This window comes from Natator depressus, chromosome 4 (genome assembly GCF_965152275.1).
Source record: "Natator depressus isolate rNatDep1 chromosome 4, rNatDep2.hap1, whole genome shotgun sequence".
Classification (NCBI taxonomy): domain Eukaryota; kingdom Metazoa; phylum Chordata; order Testudines; family Cheloniidae; genus Natator; species Natator depressus.
Genome location: NC_134237.1, coordinates 88,004,385 through 88,019,283, shown reverse-complemented (window position 1 = coordinate 88,019,283; position 14,899 = coordinate 88,004,385). Strand labels below are relative to the sequence as shown.

Below are 14,899 nucleotides of genomic sequence, written 5' to 3'. Positions count from 1 at the left end.
TTCCAGAACAATCAGGAAGTTGATGGAACCAATTAAGGCAGGCTAATTAGGACACCTGGAGCCAATTAATAAGCTACCAGAATCAACTAGGACAGGCAGGCTAATCAGGGCACCTGGTTTTAAAAAGGACTTCACTTCAGTTAGCGAGGTGCGTGCGAGGAGCTGGGAGCAAGAGGTGCGCAAGAAGCTGAGAGTGAGTAAGCGTACTGCAGGAGGACTGAGAAGTACAAGCGTTATCAGACATCAGGAGGAAGGTCCTGTGGTGAGGATAAAGAAGGTGTTGGGAGGAGGCCATGGGGAAGTAGCCCAGGGAGTTGTAGCTGTCACACAGCTGTTACTGGAGACACTGTAGACAGCTGCAATCCACAAGGCCCTGGGCTGGAACCCGGAGTAGAGGGCGGGCCTGGGTTCTCCCCACCCCCCAACTCCCTATTTGATATAAGAAGAGTTGACTTGGACTGTGGGTCCCACCAGAGGGAAAGGTCTCTGGCCTGTCCCCCTACCCATTAGGCAGGCCAGCAGAGACTGTGGGGATTGTTCTCCCCCTTTTCCCCATGCTGGCCAGTGATGAGGTTAGCTGAGCAAACGGCAGGTTTGTGCCATTAACAAAAGGAGCCAAAGTGAGGACTGCCGTGAACCTCTGAGGTGAGCAAATCCACCAGAAAGTACAGGACCCACCAAGGCAGAGGAGGAACTTTGTCACAATACATACAATTGTGTATTTTAGTGTGCACGCCACTTTCTGCTTCATGCGCTATCCATGCTTCACATGATTGAGTTTGCAGGTCATCATTTTATGGACTTGGGTTGAGTGGATCTTGAGGAGGATAAATTTGTGTTGGCTTCCCTCCATCAGTTTCGGGAACCTTCACAGTAAATATTAGAGAGTGCTGATGAAAGGATAGATAGAGTGTTTTGAGAGAAGTGGAGGAAGATATACATATCTATCAAAATATTCTAAGTACTTGGTGAGCAAATTATTTCAAACTGTGTGCATATATGATTTATAGGCTATTAAAGCCTATAATGTTCATTATATTTGCTTGAGTATAGGCTAGTTTTTCTCACTTTCTCAATGGCTGTCTAGAGATTACCAGTCTTTTTTCTGGTAAATTTTTTCTTTCTCTTTCACGCATATAGGTTGTTGTCACTCTGTGTCTCCAAGGTGTTTACTTGAGATTAATTAGTGGTCCTAGGGGAGACAGGATAGAAAAGTGAATGCGAAGAGAGATGTCTGCCTAGAAAGAATACTGAGATTTTCTGCTCAGTGATTTTGGAGCACGCAAGATAATATTTTATTATAGGTAGTAAGCTATGTAAAAATTCTTATATAGACTTGTCAATCACATATCATATGCATAATACATTGTATTTTTATAGTATGGCAAAAGAAAAATCCCAACAATTCATTGTGAAAATTAAATTGGGGTAAACATTTGAAAATATAATCTGGATAAACTTTGGAGTTCCCTAACAAAATTAATCAAACATTTTTTCCTTTATTCATATGAAAAGAAGGATAATTTTCCTTATTCATGGTGTTAAAAAAAAAAAAAGATATATCCTCTCTTGTTTTCCTGTGAGAACATAGACAAAATAGCACTAACTTTCACAGAAATATCCTGGTAAAATAACACAGGTTTTCAGTGTGTGTGTGTGTATGTGTATATATATATATATAGTGTGTGTGTGTGTGTGTGTGTATATAGTGTGTGTGTGTGTGTGTGTATATAATGCGCACCGGAAACCTGTGTGTATATATAGTTGTTGTTGAATAGCTATACAAATCTCAATATTTATAATATAAAATTAAACTTTTTACTGGTTTCAATAAAAACTTTTTGCTACTGATTTTAGTACTAATATCAGGCAATTCAGCATAACCTTCTATAAAAACAAAACAAATCAACTTATTGGAAAAATATAACCCACATACAATATTCTGATGGTTTGCTTATTACCAGGATGTAATTCATATCAATATAACTAATAGTTGAGCTTTAAGCTTATGGGTATCTGCATCCTATATCCTCTATTGCCATCTTTGGTCCTCTAAGAGCCTCATTGCTTATTCAGACAAGGAATCCCACAATTTAGATGCCCCACCAGAGAAGAAACATTTCCTGAGAACTCTTCTAGTAAATTGTATTATTTACTGTAATTTTGTTTGATTTTATATATTTTTATATTATTTACTTCTACTTTACTTACATACACAATTAGTTCAAAGAATTTGTCAAATTTATTTCTGTCATGATGTCGTTATTACAGAGAGGGCTGCTGAAAATGAAGATTATTCTGTTTTTGCAACTTCGCCTTTGTCTGTATGTGAACATAAAGCTTTCGTGTTTATATAGTCAATGTCCTTTCTGTGAAAATAATAAATTCATTTTTTTTATGGTATGGGCCTCTTTTTTTTTTTTATAGCTTAGGGCCTCAGAATGTCATAATCTGGCCCTCGCTCCAGTCCCTCAGTAAATATAGCTAAGGCTGACTATATCTGCCCTTAGCATTCTAAGGGTTAAAACACGTTCGGACTCAGCGTCACATGTACACATGCAAACAGGTTTTACATTTTCTATAACTTCCTGCTTCTGTAAACAGAAGTGTTGAAATAGCATCTTACTTAATCCTGTTGGTAAAGGACTTTACATAGTATTTGGACTCTGATGCCTTTAACAGAAGTCTTAAGTTTATTATGCTGATTCATATATTTTATCCTAACAAGTGACTATATCAGCCATGTGTAGAGCAGCAAGCAGGAAATAAAAATCACATAGGTAGGGCCCTACCAAATTCACAGCCATGAAAAACGTGTCATGGACTGTGAAATCTGGTCCCCCACACCCCATGTGAATTCTGGTCTTTTGTATGCTTTTACCCTATACTATACAGATTTCGCAGGGGAGACCAAATTGGGCATCCTGACCCAAAAAGGAGTTGCGGGGTGGGGGTCATAAGGTTATTTTAGGGGGGTTGTGGTATTGCCACCCTTACTTCTGCGCTGCCTTCAGAGCTGGGCGGCCAGAGATCAGCAGCTGTTGGCTGGGTGCCCAGCTCTGAAGGCAGCGCCCCACCAGCAGCAACGCAGAAGTAAGGGTGTGAATACCATACCATGCCACCCTTACTTCTTCACTGCTGACTTCAGAGCTGGGCAGCCGGAGAGTGGTAGCTGCTGACTGAGGGCCCAGCTCTGCAGGCAGCAGCACAGAAGTAAGGGTGGCAATACCATACCATGCCATCCTTACTTCTTTGCTGCTGCTGCTGGCGGTGGCTCTGCCTTCAGAGCTGGGCTCCCGGCCCTCAGCTGCCACTCTCCAGCTGCCCAGGTCTGAAGGCAGCGCCGACACCAGCAGCAGTGCAGAAGTAAGTGTAGCAGTACCACAACCCCCCCACTACAATAACCTTGTGAACCCCCACAACTTCTTTTTGAGTCAGGCCTTCTACAATTACAACACTGACATTTTAGATTTAAATAGCTGAAATCATCAAATTTACAATTTTTAAAATCCTATGATCATGAAATTGACCAAAATGGACCATGAATTTGGAAGGGCAATGTCACACATAGGGCAATGTCATCTGTGGAGATATGTTTCCTTGCAAGTAGCCGAGAATCTACAAGAGATAGATTTGTCTTGGCACTTAAGTCAATATCACCAGTTCATATCAATCCCATGTGAAAACCAAAAATGATTTATCTTCTCTCGACACCTTTGGACTTACATAAGTTCTCTTTCATTTGAATGTTTCTCAGTTTCATCAAAGAGGTTAGACATGTAAAAGACCATTTATATAACCTAGTTAAGCTCCTTGCCAATAGAGAATTGTCCCTATACTTGTCAGCATTTTATCCAGTCTAGTTTTAAATTTCTCAAACAATTGAGGTCTGAACTCTCTGTCTAGAAGTTATTCATGATATCCGATCTAAATGTTCCATTTTTTTAATTTCATCCCATTATCTTTCTTGTACTAACTTAAATAATTCCTCACTCTCCTTGGCATTTATATCTTCTGCATTTGGACTGTTTCCCTCCCCACATTCCCCAAGTTCTTGTTTAGCCAATATATGGAGAAGCTAGATGAGTGGAGGGTCATGAGCGAACTAGGCCAGAAAGTGGATCTGCTGTGATGTCTAATGAATGAAAAGAGACACAAGAGCACCAGTCTGTTAAACTCTAGGCAATTCAGCAGAACAAACCTCCACGCCACCCTACTTCTTTGCCCCTCCATGTCATCCCCATTCTTCCCCACAGAGAGCCCTGCTCCCCTACCGTATTCAGCTTATAAGGGTTGACATATATCCACATTTAGATCTATCAACAATAATCAGCAAAGTTTGGGATATTCAGGGGAGGGCATGTTGAGGAGGAGGCCAAGGTGGATTATGGAGGCAATCCAGGCTGTGAATGGAGGAAACTTGGGAAAAGGTCTGGGCCCTATGAGGAAAGATTGTGGGAGAAAAGATTGTGGGAGAAGGGAGGACAGCCCTTCAGAGGCCAGGAAGGGAAACAAGTCAATGGGGGCACATGGGTGCATATAGAGGGAAATACATATCAGCGTTACTAGTTAGCAATATAGACAGCTATCAATGTTGATACATACTTATTTTTAAAAAGTGGAAATTCTTACATAAAAATTCCATTAACTTAGAGCTGAGGTTGCTAGACTTTATCACCAATGCAAACTGGAAGAAAAAAAAACCCCCAAGGAAATAAGCATTTAAGTTCTTCAGCATTCCATCTCTGTTCCACTAATTGGTTCCAGTTTACATTTTGTTTCCCTCCACTCCATCACTTGCAGCCCAAATTTCTTCATCTTCATCCTAAACATCAAATTGCTACCTTGATTCTGACACCACATGTGGTATAGAAGTGTCATGGGTGGGTGAGATTCTGTGGCCTGCGTTGTGCAGGAGGTCGGACTAGATGATCATAATGGTCCCTTCTGACCTTAGTATTATGAATCTATAAGCAGATTTCAATTCAGTAGTTTCCACATAAAAATTCATACCAAATTTATTGTGACCTCTAATCTAGATAACCCATTCACAGACGTTTCGAAACATTAGAGAAAAACATGCATTGCAGCCACCCTTTGTAATCGGATACTGTAGCTCTCTCACTTACTTACACCGATCTGTAGCTGAGTACATTTTTATGAAAGCTACACCAGCCCTATGTACATAATCACCCACTCACAAGATCAATAAACATAATTTAGTTAGGGCTGCTGCCTCCAGGTCAACGCCCATCTCCAGAGGTCTAATAAATAGGGTACTGGACTAGGAGTCCGAAGACCTATATTCTGTTCCCTGCTCTGCCACTGACCACTTATGTGATCTTGGGAAAGTCACTTTGCATCTCGGTATATACCTCTGTTTCCCCTCCCATCCACTGTCTGTCTGTCTGTTCTATTTAGACTAAGCTCTTTGGGGCAGAGCCTGTCTCTTATTATGTTTTTGAATAGTACCTGGCCCCATGGACTTCAGTCTTAGATTCTTGAGTCATTACTGAAGTACAAATAATAATAAATGTTGGTGGACAGTGTAAAGAAGCTTGCACTGCTGCTGCCTGTTCTGTCTATTTTGCCAATAGAACTGCAGTTTTAGGGGTTGCCTGTCCAGTATATTTTATGAGTATTAAATTCACTGACAAGGAACAAAGATAGTTTAACCTCCAAGGACAATGTCAGAAGTCACTTTATGCCCCTGTCTAGCGAATATCTTGTACCAATGTATAAAAGGTAAATGAACACAGTACAAAATTTAAAATAGAATATAATGCTGCTTCTGAGAGTCTGTATACCTACTGTATGAATGCACGTGTTAATGGGCAAGCTACTACAATCTGGACAGTGAATGGACATATTGATGAGTTTTGTGTGATCTTCACAAACTAGCACCTACCCAGCTGAAAATCAGGGTTGAAATCCTGGCCCTATTGAAGTCAATAGGAGTTTTACCACTGACTTCAAATGGTCCAGGATTTCATCCTATCTTTCAATACTCCCCTTTTGAACTAATGTAATTCCTTCTCATAGTTTCCCTGTATCCCTTCTCTTTAAACACAGCCCGCAGCATCTGTCACCTTCATTTGCTTCCTGCCTATTTTGAATCCTATTCTGTGTTGTTCTGTATAGGTTCTTATACCATCCTAATCACCATGGTAACTGAGGGCCTGCCAGTAGTGGATTATGGGACGTGATTAACATCTGTCACGTGAAGTTTGTTCTTTTGATTCAAAAGTGCCTGTCTGGTTTAACACCAATTTTTGGCATCTCCTTTTCCTGTCTCTTATCTGTTGCTTGGGAACACTCTCCCACTCGCTATCTAAGCAACTGAGTCTCTTCTGCTCTTTAAGTGTCACATCTATATTGTTATCTGTTTATATGACCCATAATTGAGTTGAGTGCTTTATGCTATTTGTTCAAAGGGCACTATAGAAAATATATTGCAATGGATTCCATTGACATTTGAGTACCTTATTTACAAATCTTACTGTGAGTTTAGCCGGGGCAGGGGATTTGTCAGTTGCCACACTTGTTGGGGCAAGGGTGTCCATACTCTGACAAACCGAAAGGGTGCTTTGGGCTTTTGCCAGGAGTCCAAGGGCCAGATCCAATTTGCATGAAATACAGCAGATTGCAGCTGTCTTCACCTTTACTGGGGAGGTGACAGAGATAACAAGTTTCAAGTGTAGTGGACTAAGATGAAAGATGGATTGTGTCTCTGGGACCCATCTTTCTAGTAGAGATGAGTGTGATCATGCGCTACGTTGTAGCGTGCCAAAGGTTGCATCAGGCTTCACTTTAACTAGATCTCTGTGTTGCAGTTGTTGCATCTGTTGACCAGGGTGCAACTGAGGAATTATATCACAGGTTAAAGATGGTTTTTAATGTGTTCATGCTACTCCACTGGAATCAGATACAAAAGGAGCATATACCGTATATGATGTGTTGTTCTACTTCCTGCATCCATTTCTGGTTAGCTATTGCCTTCACACTTCATAGTTTCCCATGATTTAGACTCTGAAGTACAACATTCCTCAATTTGCTATTAACTATTCATAGTGATTTTGTAAAAGAAATAAAGGAAAAGGTGTGTAAACCAAGCAAGGACAAGGTTCGATTGCTTATTTCATTTGCTGTCTTGGAGCTGGATTTGTATAAGTCCAGATCTGGTAGGTAATAGAACACTAGGAAATTGCACATATGTCTAGAGTTGTTTTCAAGCTGTTTCAGCAATTGTCTTTCAGGCTATTTCAGCAATCAGCCCTGTAGCATCTAGGGCTCCACCATCATCATCACCCTCCGTAACATTTAATATGATAAGGAATAAGTCAGCTTTCATCTCAGAGCACCAGACTCATTATGGCTTTGGGAGATCTGTGTCCACCACATTTCCAACTTTTTGATTCCTCTTAGTGTCATATCAGCATAGAAAAGGAGACTTGTCCCACTTTCTATTCCTTGGGAATCATCAAATGTCTTGTTTTATAAAACAACATTTATGAAACAACCAAAAGCCTGTTACAAAGGCCTTGCCCAAGTGGTAGTGAACTGCACTGTCCTATGGAAGACACGGGTTTGACTACTACTTGTGTCAATGCTGGAAGGATCTGGGGATGTTGCAGGCACAGCTTGCTCAGCCCTGAGGGTCAAGGGCTGCCTCAGATTGCCCATCCATTTAACAGTGAGCCATCCAGCTTGATTTAAAGGATTGACATTTATTGGCTCTGAAGAAAAACTTGTCCTCATGTGAAAGAATGGCAGCTGTGATGTGCAGATATAAAGTGAGGGACATGTTGCATCACTTGGGAAGACTAGAGAGAGTGAAATGTTGCCATTATAATATATACTGATTTATTTCTTCTTTATCAGGGCACCGATGGTAAGTTAATTAAGCATATGTCTGTGTGTTTGTATATGTTACTGACTTCAGTTTATGGTTTGTATCAACCTATTCTACCCCGGGAACTTTGGTTGTAGTAATATGCTTATGTCATAATTTTCCTCCTGGGCCTGATCCTACAATTGTCCTCTCAAAACTTTCATTAACTTCATTGGGAGTTAAATATATGTAAGGAATGCAGGGTTGAGCCCATTTAGTGTTGTTGTTCTAAATTAGTGCAAATATTTTGTTCTCTGCTGGGATTATCAAACTGAGGCTCTAATATCTGCTCATTTAAAGCAGATGGTCTGTCGGTATCTCTGTAGAAAGCTAAACACATATTATTTGCTATGTGCTTGGAGACACATTTATGCACAATTTCGTACATTGGGGTATTTTGAATAAAAATATGGTGCACATTAAAAACGTCAGTTGTTTGTGATTTCCCAAATGCTCTATGATGATCTTCAAACTACATGTTGATATGTGGAAGCAATACCTAAAACTGCTTCCTTTAATGAACATAAGAGAGTTTGAAAACCGTAGACTACAAATATACAAAGATATTTTAATTATAAGTACTGTGTTCACAGCTGTTAGTTTAATGAAAAATCTGTGGCTTGAATTTATCTCCGGACCCATGTCCAATGCGGGTTTAGACTTGATGTTCTGTTGCCAGCCTACAGAGGGGACAGGACAGCAGCAAGTGGGCGGAAAATACAAGGGCCCTTTCAAAAAGTCATTGTGACTGTACTGGCCTATGCTATATGCTGTGTGAGCTAGCTGTGCTGTTGGAATGGTATGGACTGAAATCCTTATTGAAAAAGAAGGGAGAGATCTGTCTCTGTTACAGTGGCAGGCATATGAAAAATGTGGCAAACCAGTGCCTTCCATAAGTCTTGTTTTTGGTAGTGCACAATTTGTTCAGTGCTCTACCAGTCTACAAGAGCCATTTTCATTAATAGTGCCTATGATGTTATAAATGTTATATGTATCTTTATGTGCTTGCTAGTGTTTGCAATTCCTGGCTAAATAAGTAACATAAGGAATGCTTCCTGCAGGAATTAAAGATAATGGAGATAATTGAGGCAAATCTTCAATTCTGAAATAATCCATGTAACAAGTATTTTGAAGTTTTACCCCCTACCCCTGCCCCTGAGGAGGAAGCTTTATAGACTGGTTTGACCTAGTTTAAGAGGCCTAAGAACACAAAGGACTTGAAATGGTATAAAAATAGCGACCTAAGAGGGGAGAAACTCTGTCCAAGAACTGACAAGCATGAGACTATGACCAACAGAACCAAACCCTTTGGAAGGACCTGAAGTATTTTACCAGGGTCCCCAAGTGAAAGATGGCTGACCACTTTGTAAGCTCGTCATGCATATAAGCTGTTTATTGTTTTTAAGATATGTTTTCTCTGAAATGCTTTTGTTCTGAATAAATAGTACTTTGCTTTATGAAAGTGATTGGTCACTGGATAGCCCGGTCATTGCTCCTGGGGGAATGCAGGTGCTGAACTGAAGTCAGACTTGATGAGGTAACCACAATGATTTGGAAGGGTCTGTAGTAAAGACCTGGACTGAAGGGAAGGAATCATAGGATTCTGTCATGAGAAAAGTGATGGCTGGAGGCCTGACACCTAAGTGGGGTGCCCTTGAGGAGCACATGAGGGAATCAGAGGTGCAGCCGACTCAGGAACTGTGACAGTGCCTTTTCCAAATGTGGAAAAATCTCAAATGCTTGTAGATTAGAGCCAACTGTAGCCTAATGCAATGGTTCTCAATCTTTTTTAACCTGAGATTTTAACCAAAATCTCCTTGTAGTTTCATGCCAGAACGTTCTTGCAAAGGATTGTGAGTTTGTAGGGTACCAGGCCTGGCTAGAGGGTGAATGGTGGAAGAGTTTCTCCCTTCTTCCCCACAATCCCTGCAACCTGAGAACTGTGCAGGCTGGAACGAGGAGAAGCTGTGAGACTTGGTTAATTGAAGGTGAGCAGGGGCTGACCGGGGAACATAAAGGGCTGAGCTACTCCATCCCCCCCTTCCTTTTCTCCTGTGGGTCCTAGCACTCATGAGATTATGCTGATTTAAACATTTTTTTCCCAGCCCTACTGTGGGTCACGCTGGGTTGAATTTGGCTCTGGAATTAGGCAACCAGGGTTCTACTCCTGGCCCTGCCACTGACGCACTTTGTGACCGGGGTAAGTCACACAAACTCTCTGTTTCCATTGCCACATCTGCAAAATGAGAAGAATGATACCCTCCATTATAAACTTCTTTTAGAGATTTTCAGATGAAATGCTGACTGGAGCAGAGTGTTATTTGTTTGGCTTTAATGTTTTGGACCAATGTCTCTACTGCATGCATTATCTGCTTGGCATACTGATTGTTACCTATCAGCTCTGTGCTCTTGGGAAACCAGGGCACAGTACCCAGCCTGTCTGACTCACGAAAGACCTCTCCCCTCCCCCCCCCCCCCAGCCTCTGCTTGAACCAAAACCGATCAGAAGAAAGACTTACAAAAAGCAATGAAAAGGCAGTGGAAGACACAGCTAAACCCCTGGGATAAGGGTGACAGGATTAAGGAAACTCCCCTAGCCTCATTTACATCAAAGATGGGACAGGGAGGCATTTCCATTAGCATACAGAATTTAGAACAGAGATTCAGTCCTGCACTGAACTTTGGGACTAGAAAAGCAGGGAAGCACTGCATGATGGGGAATCTCTGTTCCAGATGTTAATGAACCCATGCCTGCACACACCCAGCTCAGTAGTTATCAGACCAATTCTAGTAATAAATCCTTTACTGGTATCCAAAATACTGAAGCTGCCTAAGTGAATTGTGAGCTCCCTGCAAGGAACACCGCCCAAAGCCAGGAATGATCAGTTTATTGTTTAGCCTGAACAAAACAACTTTGGAATACTCCCTTGAGCCATCAGTTTACCCACAAACAAATCTAATGTTCTCCCTTGAACCACTGTTCTTTCCCTACAAAACTCCTACCCATGCTCAGGTAAGTGTTCTGATGTCTGGATCCAAAATCTGCATCAGTTCCATTGAGACTTCATCTTCTCCTGACTGATCATGCTGGGGGCTCTGCCTGTCTCCAGCACTCTGGACCCTCAGCTACCACCACCACCTGGGAACCCCGATGGATTCAAGCTTCAGGGAGTAGTGAAAATCCATCTCTCTCTCTCGGTATAGCCTTCTGACCCTGACTTGTGTGATCAGTTATAGTTTTCTAAACCTGACCTTTTTATAATCAAATTTAAGTTAGATTTAATATTATCACTGGTTTGTTTGTTTGGCACCCCTTGTATGGTTATTACCCGGCAATAAATAACTGTCATGGTTAAACTGGTTTCTTCTCTTTCTCTCCCTCCCCTTCGAGGGTGTTTTTTGGCTTCCCCATTCGCTCTGCAGCACTGCTCCTCGTATCTAAGCTAAAGATCCCTGCAGCACCCAAAAATTCTGTGGGGTTTGCTCATCTAGTGGGTTCCTACCAGAACAATTGTAACATGAAAGTGGGGATAGGAACGTGCTGAACCTGGGGCACATGAGGGTGGCAGCTTGGAAGTGTTGCTCGACCCAGCCTGCTGAGTCCAGGGACATATAAGGGGTCAGCTTGGGAGTGCTGATTAACCCAGTCTTCTCAGACATGCTGTTAATGTTTGTGTGTCCCTCTGACTCTGGGGCTGGAAGAACCCAGCCCTGGGGAACCTAGGTCTTGCAGGATAGCTCCATTGAGAGGGAACTTGCAGAAGGGAGAAGTAGAGCTCCATATGAGAACACAAGTGAGACAAGCAGTACATTGATAGAATTACAGACGCCCCCCCCCCAAGAGAAACCCTAATAAACCCAAAGTAACAGGAAAATCTGGTAACATGACGGGGGGGCGGGGAGTGAACTAACAGGGAGGCTCTTACAGCTTCTAATTCTTTGTCTAGCTCTGTCCCTGCTCCTGGGCTCTTCTAGTCCACCCTAGCTGACTATCTGCCTGATGGGCATAGCTGGATTGCAGTGTACTCTGGCCATACCCCTCTCTGCCCCTGACATGCCCCCTGTATTGTAGAGCGGTGTGGCATAGAAGCCGGATATGTTGGTGCTTTACCCATTAGGATCTCCCCCACTTTGGGGTAATTTTAGCTGGAGAGGTAAGGACAAATGCTGTGGAGAGAGGTGGAGAATTTGGCCCTTTAATCATAAGACTACTACAGCACAGTAGTTTCCAGGTTTATTGGTCCATTCATAAAATAATAGAATATCAGGGTTGGAAGGGACTTCAGGAGGTCATCTAGTCCAACCCCCTGCTCAAAGCAGGACCAATCCCCAACTAAATCATCCCAGCCAGGGCTTTGTCAAGCCTGACCTTAAAAACCTCAAAGGAAGGAGTTTCCACCACCTCCCAAGGTAACCCATTCCAGTGCTTCACCACCCTCCTAGTGAAAAAGTTTTTCCTAATATCCAACCTAAACCTCCCCCACTGCAACTTTAGACCATCACACCTTGTTCTGTCCCTACATGTGTATAACATGCATCTTGCAACAAAATTCATACTTTTTGCTGAGCAGCAGCTCCCTGGGGAGGGTAAATGAGAGAGAGAGAGAGAGAGAGAGAGTAGGTAGTATGTATGAGAATTCTGGATGGCTTATGAAAATGTTTGTCACAGGTGAAACAGTGGAATATTAGACAGGTTTCAGAGTAACAGCCGTGTTAGTCTGTATTCGTAAAAAGAAAAAAGAAAAGGAGTACTTGTGGCACCTTAGAGACTAACCAGTTTATTTGAGCATGAGCTTTCGTGAGCTACAGCTCACTTCATCGGATGCTATGCATCCGATGAAGTGAGCTGTAGCTCACGAAAGCTCATGCTCAAATAAACTGGAATATTAGAAGAGCTGTAGTTCCAAAAAAATGAGAGTGCATTCTAAGGTAGCTGAATGCAAAATTAAGTCAGGGTAAATTAAATGAAACTATGATAGTTCCGAAATGTTTGAAATTCCTCCTTTGTTACACCATGCCAACATTTAGCAATAAGCTTTGATTTTTTATATAGTTATTTATTTATTTTAATGTTTTTGGTCTAGGCTGTGAGGAAAAAAGTTTAGCTTCACAAACTTATTTATTTGTCTTCTATGTTATCTCTGTGAAAAGTGGCATCCCCTCTCTTTTTGCTTACTGTTTCCTTCCTTGTGCCTGCCAAATTGTCTTTCTCTGAGTTTTGGGTCTAACTTCAGTTTGTAAACATTGCAGGGCAGGGATGCTGGGCCAGATTCTGCTCTCAGTCACTCAGGAGTAAAACCAGAGTAACTCAATTGACTTCATTTTGGATGTATAGTGATGTAACTCTGAGAATTTAACCCATTATCTTTGTTTGTCTGCAAAGTACCTTGTTCACCTATGACACAATATAAATAATATATACTAAGTTATTTTCAGTTTCTTTCATTCAAACCAGTGCATGTAGCACCTGCTGCAGTATGGTAATGAATGCAGAGCTTTTCTTTAGTGACTAGGACAAAACAAAAGCACTCCACAAAATCTAAAAATGAATCTCCTCCTATTAGTTTTTCATTCTGTCTTTTGTAAATGATCTTTTTCCCCTCATCCAAGCGTTTGACCGCACTGACACCTTAGCATGAATCTTTAATCCAGAGAGCAGGTGTTTTAATGCTCTTCGTTTTGCTCTGTCAATATTGTGCCTTGACAGTGAGTTGCAGCCGTGCATTTAAATTCCAAGCACAGGGTTTGCTCAGGCTGGTGATTGCTCTTTGACCTCATTTTTCCTTTGCAAGTGCTAGCTGTTGTGATTTTCTCGCACACACCAAAGTGCCTCCTTGATAAGCTACCATATGTGTTTGTCTTGTGATCTGCAGACAAGAAAAGGGCAGGCAAATTCCAGCCTTTCAAGAAGTTTTTTGGTAAAAGGAAAAAGAGAGAGACAACATCAGACTGTGTGGAAGCCAAATTGAAACCCAGCCACTCTTTTGGGAATGTATGCAATGGCACCCTCTCTTCAGATGAAGAAACAAACAATGGTTTGAGGTAAAAACATACATGTGTTTGTTAAATTTGTTTGTTTTAAACTGAATCCATAAGAATCATTGTAGATGTAATGAATGTTGTTCCTGTTTAAATTTCATCGCACTGAATGATAAGTGGTACACTGCATATTAGAGTGTCAGTGTGCCTTTCTAGTCATATTCTTATACTGTAGAATCTAAGTGTTTAACTTCTTGCACATGTCAATTATTGGTTCCATGTGTAGATGAATAGAAAAAAGAAAGTCCAGGGTTAAACCAAACAAGTTCAAACCTACTTTCATGGATTAGTAAAACTTAAGGACAGACATCAAATCACCAGCACAACGGGTACCCTAGTTAGTACCTGAACTGACTGGGCATGGAGACTCTGCTCTACTCTCTTTGCCCTCAAGGTGGTACCTTCAGGTCAGGAATGAAGCCTGCAGGTGGGAAGTGTGGGGGAAGCTTGTCACATTGCGGCGTGTGATCTGCCTGATCTGTTGATAGAGCTGCAGTCTTTATGGCTGTCAACCTAGCAACTTTTTTTAGTTATAAATTCAATAATAAGGAAAAAAGTTATTAACATAAAATCCAAGGGCAATGTGTCAGAAGCTCCTTTGTATCCATGTGTAGCAGAAGTGATGGGGAGGAGAAAAAATAATGAAATTACCAAAGAAGCTGCACAAAGTGCTGGGCTCAGGCCAGGGATAGAAATGTCAAAAGTAGAGGCAGAGGATTGTGCAGAAATGATAGCAGGGTCAGTAGAGCCTACGTGCTCTGGTAGCCCAGAACCTTATGTACCTGTGCTCATTTCTGGTCAAAGCCCATCACCATGGGGTGCTAGCTTCTGATACCTTCTGTTTGCAAGATGGGGATTATAAATGCGCTTTGTGAAAAGTGTTCATGCACAGGTGATATGCTGTTTTTGTCTTTTAGCATTTTTCTGAGAGAGTTCATTGGAGAGCATAGTGATTGTCTGGTTTCACCC

The 14,899-nt window shown here is 41.6% G+C and overlaps 1 protein-coding gene across 4 annotated transcripts in view; it reads left to right on the top strand.

Annotated features, from left to right (window-relative positions):
* CRACD (capping protein inhibiting regulator of actin dynamics) overlaps window positions 1-14,899 on the top strand; it is a 213,943-nt gene that overhangs the window by 127,530 nt on the left and 71,514 nt on the right. For all 4 annotated transcript variants that reach the window (XM_074951367.1, XM_074951366.1, XM_074951365.1 and 1 more), the window contains one exon: window positions 13,765-13,933. Coding sequence is in view for 2 of the 4 variants with exons in the window: in XM_074951366.1 (XP_074807467.1) it covers window positions 13,765-13,933 (169 nt within the window). In the remaining 2 variants the exon portion in view is untranslated. The remainder of the gene's footprint in view (window positions 1-13,764; window positions 13,934-14,899) is intronic.